The sequence below is a fragment of the Cervus elaphus genome, chromosome 20, assembly GCF_910594005.1.
Source record: "Cervus elaphus chromosome 20, mCerEla1.1, whole genome shotgun sequence".
Taxonomy (NCBI): Eukaryota; Metazoa; Chordata; class Mammalia; order Artiodactyla; family Cervidae; genus Cervus; species Cervus elaphus.
This window is the reverse complement of record NC_057834.1, coordinates 37,908,398-37,916,150: the sequence shown is the minus strand read 5'-3', so window position 1 is coordinate 37,916,150 and position 7,753 is coordinate 37,908,398. Positions and strand designations below refer to the sequence as shown.

At 46.6% G+C, this 7,753-nt stretch overlaps 1 protein-coding gene across 3 annotated transcripts; it reads right to left on the bottom strand.

Annotated features, from left to right (window-relative positions):
* Positions 1-320: 320 nt before the first annotated feature.
* On the bottom strand, positions 321-7,085 carry SSR2 (signal sequence receptor subunit 2). Of its 3 annotated transcripts, none has more exons than XM_043877410.1 (6): positions 6,952-7,085; positions 6,199-6,353; positions 5,138-5,236; positions 3,922-4,030; positions 2,011-2,088; positions 321-900 (listed from the first exon to the last, which is right to left on the bottom strand). In XM_043877410.1, exons 1-6 carry the CDS (start codon positions 6,958-6,960, stop codon positions 790-792), a joined length of 561 nt encoding a protein of 186 aa, XP_043733345.1. In that variant the 5' UTR covers positions 6,961-7,085; the 3' UTR covers positions 321-789. The 3 variants fall into 3 exon arrangements, with proteins under 3 accessions (XP_043733345.1, XP_043733346.1, XP_043733347.1); XM_043877411.1 differs by having other exon boundaries at positions 6,864-6,998; XM_043877412.1 differs by having other exon boundaries at positions 6,878-6,969.
* Positions 7,086-7,753: the final 668 nt, after the last annotated feature.

Sequence of the window (7,753 nt, the reverse complement as noted above, 5' to 3'; positions counted from 1 at the left end):
GAAGATAGTGGAAATCTGCTCCAGTATTCTTGCCTGGAAACTTCCATGGACTGAGGAGCCTCGCAGGTTACAGTCCGTGAGGTCGCAAAGAATTGGACATGACTGAGCATGTGGTGACTGGTGAAAACAGACAGGCAAACAAGGGGCAGAAGCAAAGATGTTCAAGAAGGTGGACGGGTAGAACACCTCTGGGGAACAGGACACACACTCCCTAGAGCAAGGAGGCCGGAGTTCAGCTCACTTGTCCAGCAGCCTGAGTAGTCAGGGCCTGTGTACCAACAGCAACCTGAGTTCATCCAGGTGATGGGAAAACAGACACGTCAGGGTGGCATTTGTTTTTATTAGAAAACCCCATTTGGTAAGAACTTTCCTAAGCCAGTACAGAGACTGGGTAGCCTCCAAGAGTCCCACAGCTTTCATCTTATCTTTCACCCTCTTTTTGAGAGGAGTGGTGGGGGATGGGGTGGTGTCAGGCAGTCTCCGAAATGCCCTTTCCTGGACCCCTGAGAGTTCACATCGCCAGCAACATACCCCCGGCACCTCAGTGCTGCAACACAGGGCCCCAAGGTCAAGACGGCTGCCGAAGGCATTCCTGTTTGTCCGGCTTCGTGATGGAACTGAAGAGGTGCTCACAGACTCCCAGGCCTGGTCCTTTGCTCTGGTTAGAGCAGGACAGGACCCAGGAGAAGATGGCCAAGGGCTAAAGGAGAAGACACTGCATTTGAGATACCCTTTGGAGTCTGGAAAGCACCTGGATTTCTTGGGCAGGGAGGGCTGTGGAAGCCCCACTCAGTTCTTCTTGGTTTTGGGGGTGTCATATTTCCTCTTGCTGGAGTACCACAACAGCAGGGGGACGCCGATAGAAGGGAGGGTCATGACCCCGAAGGCTGCCCAGTCCAGCTGCGGAAGACAACAAAGGCCTTGCTTAGAAGCCTGGATTAGGGCGCAGGAGGGGACTAGGACGGAAGGGTCCAATGAGAAAAGGGAGCAGCCAGCCCAAATGAGCAGAGCGTCAGCAGGAAGGCTCCTCTCTGGCCACTCTGGACACAGAATGGCTCACTGAAGACCAACCTTTCGAGCTATGAAACCAGAGGCCTCACCTGACCCAATCCAATCTGGAAGAGAAGCTTCTCTCTTCCAGACAATTTGAGGAGGGAGATGTCCAGGTGTTGCCCTGACAGTCAAGCCGCCGGCAAAATAACTCCGGCCCACGCCGCCAGCCTCTCTTCCATTCCTCTGCCTCACGTGCTGCCCTCCAGCCTTCCTAAACTACCTGCTATTCCTGGACTCCACCACGCTTTTTCTCACTTCAGAGCTACTCCCTCCTCCTGGGGTGCCTCCCCTTCCTCACCTCCTCTTTAATTAGGGAAACCTCTCTCCCCCAGAGAATCCTCCCTGAATCTCAACACGAGGTTAGGTGTTCCCGCTGCATCTCCTCCTAGCCCTGTGTGTGACTGCCATCACAGCTGTCCTCCACTGAGGCCTCCATAAGCCCATAAGATCTTCAATGGGAGGGACTGCCTCTTGCGCTGGTTTCTCCAAGCAAAGCACAGAACTAAGCACGTAATTTGGAACCTCATAATTATTCCCTGAAGGAATGAATAAATGAATCTCCTCATTCAGTACCTTAGGCAAATCTTCAAAAAATTTTCTCCTGACTAGAGTACAACAAAGTCCCCATTTAACCGCCCGATGCTCGGGGACTCTTTGAATCTAAGCAGATACTCTTTTCATCCTTGAATTAGACCCAGGACTCCAAGGTGGGGCTTTACTCAAGACTGAGCAGAGAAAAACAGCAGTTTTTTTTGGTTCTGGCAATTGTGATCTCATTGCCAAAAATCTCTAGCCATGGTTAAATCACGATGTTTGATGGCTGTGTATACCAGACACCAAAAAACAGATATGACAAGAACCAACCAACTATACATATCTTCTAAGGAGGCCAAGAGGTCTCAGAACACAAAGGGTGTTCTCCTCCCAGGGGAATGATGAGAGGACTGCAAAGCTTACAAAATGGGGGGAGAATCTTCTATCAAACTCCCGCTGAGCCAGGATTCCACCCTGTCCAGGTGCACTGGTAAAGCCGATCTGAAAAGAAGAAAAAAGGCAAGTCTTCAGCTCTTTCTCATCTGGGAAAAGGGCAGTTTTTCAACCAACCCAGTTCTAAGCAATAGAGTCTTAGTTCCCAAAGGCCCAAGAAACATCCAGATGAGGAAAAGCTTTTGAACTAGAGAAGATGGATGGTTCTTCTGTGTGTTGTAAAGATGAGTAAATTAGGAGCCAGGAGACACATGATGAGCATTTACTAAAAAAAAAGAAAAAAAAAAAAAGGTAGGACAGGTATGCTGCTGTAATTAAAGCCAGATCATTCTACCTCAGCCTCAGACTCTGGAGAGAGTTGCTCACCACCACTGGCCCTTTTGCCCTGGCAATCATTTCCCATTCCTCAAGTGGAAACACTCTCCTGTAACTCACAAGCTGACATGAGGCTCCAGTGAAATAAGGAGGATTCCGTAAAGTCTCAAGCCCTACCTAAATGTACATTGCCAGAGGAGGGGCTGAGTCTGCCCCACATTCCTTCGTCTTGGAGAGCAGGCCAAGAGTTTGGAGCACACAGCAAACAACTTTGTTCTAAAGTGGCAGCTGAGCCTTTAAGTTTGTGTCTTTTAACCCATCAAGGACCAGGTGGAACCAAAGAATCCCAGACGAGGTTCTTAAAGCACACAGGATGGAAGATGTGAAAACAACATAACCAGAATTACAAGAATATAGTCCCACAGGCAGGCTCATTTAAAAAAGATAATTTGGAGAGTGCATTGAATGTTCGAGACTCTTGGATTTCTTATAGTTCTATGGTTGACTACGGTAAGTCCCTTCCCTAATGTGCACTCACTAAGGAGCCTAAAGCCCATGTGTATTTATAATTCATGACCTAAGCTTTTTGAGGCCTGTGACAGTATCTTATTAATCTTCTGTGTATTTCCTATCATCTAGCACATTGTGGGGGCTCAATAAATGTCTGCTGGCCTTTATATCAATCAATCAAAAGACTGTTTACATTGGATTTCTACCCTATATGGGAAACAGAAAGAAATCTAAGACACAGACCCTCACTTCAAGGAGTTTATAATTAAACTGGGAGGTGGGGGTGAGGGAAAAGATCTAGATATAAAAAAGAGAACTACTGAAGATAGTCAAGAATTAAATGTGCAAGTGGCATGGATTTTAAGAGCTACAGAAGTTTTGATGCAGTCAATGAATGTTTAGTGAAAGAATGAGTAGGAAAGAGCAATATGAATTGTAAAAGTAGGAGAGAGAATCAAGGAGATGCAGTTCGGAACTGGGTCTTGAGAAGGTGTCACATAATGAAGTGGAGGAGAGAGAGTACTTCAAACAGAGAACAAAGGCAGAGTAGAAGGAAGGAGCACTGAGACAGAGGAGGCGCTTGGCCTCATTAGGACAGAGGATCCTGGTGGGTAGAGAATTGAAGGGAGAGGCAGAACACAGCAAAACTATTGGAGGGTGTGCAAGGAAAAGCGTGGCCTTGATGTGAGAAGCAGGAGCATTCTAAGCAAGGGGAAGACAGACACAGCGGAGACTGGGAATCATCTGATGGCAGTGTAGAAGGTGGGTCAGAAAGGCAAGGATGGTAAAAAACCAGGTAGCACATGACACTGTACAGAATAAAAGTGAAGCAGAAGGAAGGGAATCAGACAGCGCTCCCCTCCTGTTCATTTCAACTGCTTGATTTTGAGACTTTATAATATAATTTGAAATATGCTCCTTCCTACAACAATATCCCAAGTTTTTGGTCCTTCTTACCTTCCCCAGAATTTAGCACCTGCTCTGGAGATTTTCTGCACGAGATTTCAAAGGAAGGCAGAGCTGAGCCCCAGCCAGCTAAGTGTTTGGGTGACTTACCACAACAGGCCCATCCTCCTGGGCCAGGTATGTAACAGTTGCTGAGGTGAAGTTGAAATAACCAGCCTTGAGAGGGCGCAGGACCACAGTGTGGGAGACGTTGCTAGCACTGACTCATGAGTTAAGGAGGGAAAAAGATGAAGCTACAGTTGTAACAAACTTTCAACTTAGGGACTAAATGTACCATTCACAAAAAGAGTTGCTAACACATATAATATTTCATATCTAAGATACTCTGCAAAAATAATAAACACAGGCTTTTTATCTAAGCCTAAAGTGGGTGGTATTATATGATATTTTTTTAATCAAGTTTTAAGAGGTCTATGACATACTCAATATTGAAATGTTATAAAACAATACAGGTTATAGATGAAAAATTAGTCACTTAAGGTCACAGAAAACCTTTCGCTGCCTATAACTGAAGGAAATTCTTGAAAATACAAAACAAAAACAAAAAACAAAGAGAACACTTACCCTTGTCAGAAAATCTAAATATACTTTAACTCACAAGGGAAAAAAGTAATCTAAATCAAAACACTCAGGAAGGAACTTCCCTGATGGCCCAGTGGTAAAGAATCTGCCTGCCAATGCAGGGGACACCGGTTTGACCCCTGGTCTGGGAAGATTCTGCATGCCACAGAGCAACTAAGCCTGTGTGCCACAACTACTGAATCTGGATCTCCCTAGAGCTTGTGCTCCACAAGAGAAGCCACTGCAATGAGAAGCCCATGCACCACAACAAGAGTGGCCCCCACTTGCCGCAACTAGGGAAAGCCTGCATACAGCAACGAAGACCCAGTGTAGCCAAAAATAAGTAAATAAGCAATACATTTTAAAAACACTCAAGTTGATCCAAATAAGGGGTTCATTGAATAAGAAGAGCCTTTAAACAGGTCACCCAGGTCTTCCACACTAGCATCCCACAGAATTTCTTTTAAAAGCACCTTAAAGATCATCAACCAGCCACAAACATCTGCCTACATTCTCCCAATACAGAATGTTTTAGGGCTTTATAACCTAAACTTCAGGAACCTCCTTCCTCAGGCCCACCCTAAATCATGCACACTCAATTCTCACTAGTCTCTCTTGCCACATCTTACCCAGAGAGGTGGCAAGAATGGCCATATACTCTTAGACTGATGTGATCCTACTGCTTTGCTGGCAGTATCCCTCCCAACATCCCATTAGCCTTCATCAGCCAGTGTCAAGAGGATACGGAGCAATCCGGTCCCATTTGACGTTGAGCATTCCAGAGACAATGCCAAAGTCTTCTGGAGGGAAGGAATCATCAGATAATTCCACATCTAATGCAGCACTAGAGAATGGAGGAAACAAAGAAAGGTTAGTAAGCAGTGGTTATAAAATTAAAGCAGTTAGCAATCAAATCTGTCTGCCTGTCCTAAAAAATCAGAACTACAAAGGACAGATATGAGTCACATAGTTACACTGAAGAATCTCACTCAAGGCCTGGATTCCGGGCACCAAAATAAAATACTCGAAATATCTAGGAATGAATGGGCCTGAATCCATTTTTGCCCTAGTTTTTTCTCACGTGTGTGTGTGTGTGTGTGTGTGTGTGTGTGTGTAAGGAGGGGAAGAGGAGCAAGATGCATATGGAAAAGAAAATTAAAGGGAATAAAGTAAAAGAGAGGACTTTCCTCGTGGTCCAGGGGACGCAGTAATGAAAATCCTGCAGGCCATATCTAAGGCCCGACACGAAGCCAAATAAATAAACAAAAAGGAACTTCTCTGGCAGTCCAGTGGTTATGACTCTGTGCTTCCAATGTGGAACACTCAGGTCTGATCCTTGCTCAAGGAACTAAGATTCCATATGCCCCACAGTGTGGAAAAAAGAAAAAGAAAAAAAAAAAAAAACACAACCCCAAACCCAACCAAACAAGATAAAAGGTCTACTTTTTTAAAACCGTGAAAGATAACAAAAATGCCAATCTAAGAAAGGAAGCTGAAACTAAATCCCTAAGGTAACAAAGGATTATACATTTTCTGCCTTCTCATTTTTTTCTATTTCACTACAATTCTTGCTTCTTCCCCACCCTGAAACCCTTACACGTCAAAAAAAGTGGAAGATGGTTTCTTGTAGCTTAGATAATATGTCCTCCTCTTCCAAAAGCAGATCCAGCAGTATATTCATTCATTCACTCATGATATCTGCTGCTGAAAATTTCCCAAAGATAAATCACTGCTGGTGTCTGTTCCCAGCTAGGAAATTTAAGAAACCTGAAAAGGGCCCAACCTATAGTTCCAGTGCCTCCTTACCTCGAGCCAACATTGTAAATGTTGTACTGTAAGGTCAGGTCTCGCCCCTCCACAGCGTATCTGTTCAGCAGTGATTTGGAGGCCAAAAGCCTGGCTCCTTCCTCTGCTTGAGTGACAGCAAACAGAGCCAACACCGCGAACGCCAGCAGCCTCATCTTTGGAGAAAAAAGCAAAGCGAGCAGTCAATCCAAGCACGAAAACCACCAAAAGCTTCCTGACAGCTCTTTCTTTCAAACTCTGTCAAAGCTCTTTTGAGTTTGTCCAAGAGGCAGCCCCTTCCAACATAGCGGTCTCTAAGCCACCTGGGCCCTGGATGCTCCCTAACTGGCAGGATTTTCTGAGAGGACTCCACGTGCCCACGCTCCTTGGGCTGCCGGATTCGGCCGATCTCGGACCCACAGCAGCCTCTAGCTTTCCTTCACGCAGAAGCACCCCACGGTTGCTACCTTCCCTCTGGCCTCCTCCACCAGCTCCCCTGGGATCCCACGGCGCCCTCGCGGGGTCCCCCCCACGCTCTTGCATCCCACCCTCCAGCCTTTCCCCGGGATCCCATTCGTCCTCGCCCTCCACATCCCTTTCTGGGGCCCTCCGTGGCCCCAGTCCCCTCCCCCATTCTTGCCAAGATTACACGTCCTCCCGCCAGCATGCCCTCCCTCCTCCCTGACCTCCCGGAGCTAACTTTGAGCCACTGGGTGTAGTGCGGACACAAGATTCCCCTGCTCCCACTCGCGACCCCAGTGCCTCGGGACTCACCCTGCACATCCCCCAAAGCCTTTCAGGGGCCGTCAAAACCGGAAGAGAGCGTCAGCACCCGAAAGACCGGAAATAAGCTCTGGCCGGAAGCTTGGTTGCTCTGACCGATGCCTACTGGGAGTTGTAGTTCTTAGACAAGCCCCTCCTTTCCCTTTGTAGTGCCCGCTGGTCTCTGGGATGCGACCGCTCCTAGAAGAGAGTGGTCTGTGCACCCTCGCTCTCTTTGCCCCCGCCCCCCCCGCCCCCGCCTTCTTTCATTTCTTTCTCGCTTTTATCATTCTGCCCTCCAGAATGACTTTTCAATCTGACTTGCCGTTACTGTGGACACCCAGCACCTGACTAAGTGTTTTGTGGAACTGACAAATCTAGAGATTAGGGTCATCTGTCTAAAATCTGTCTATGGAGTGTACTGTCGAACTGGGAATTACAGAAAAGCTATTTCTCTTGGGGCTACCACCGTTCTTTGTATTTCCAGTCGAGAAATTTGATCAGCCCATATATCAAATAAGTCGTCAAGCCCTGAACTTTCCTTAGAAGCCCTTTGAAGGGGATTTCAAAGGGCTGCGTAGGAACCTGGAATGTTAGGTCGGTGAATCAAGACAAATTGGAAGTGGTCAAACAGGAGACTGCAAGAGTGAACATTTTAGGAATTAATGAACTGAAATGGACGGGAATAGGAGAATTTAATTCAGATGACCATTATATATACTACTGGGGGCAAGAATCCCTTAGAAGAAATGAAGTAGCCCTCATAGTCAACAAAAGAGTCTGAAGTGCAGTAAGTACTTGAGTGCAATCTCAA

Coding starts and splice junctions, on each gene's coding strand:
- SSR2 (XM_043877410.1), bottom strand. Junction 4,031..5,137: donor AAATGGGACCGGATTGCTCC/GTATCCTCTTGA, acceptor CTCATGAGTCAG/TGCTAGCAACGTCTCCCACA. Junction 2,089..3,921: donor AGGAGGATGGGCCTGTTGTG/GTAAGTCACCCA, acceptor TCTTCTTTTCAG/ATCGGCTTTACCAGTGCACC.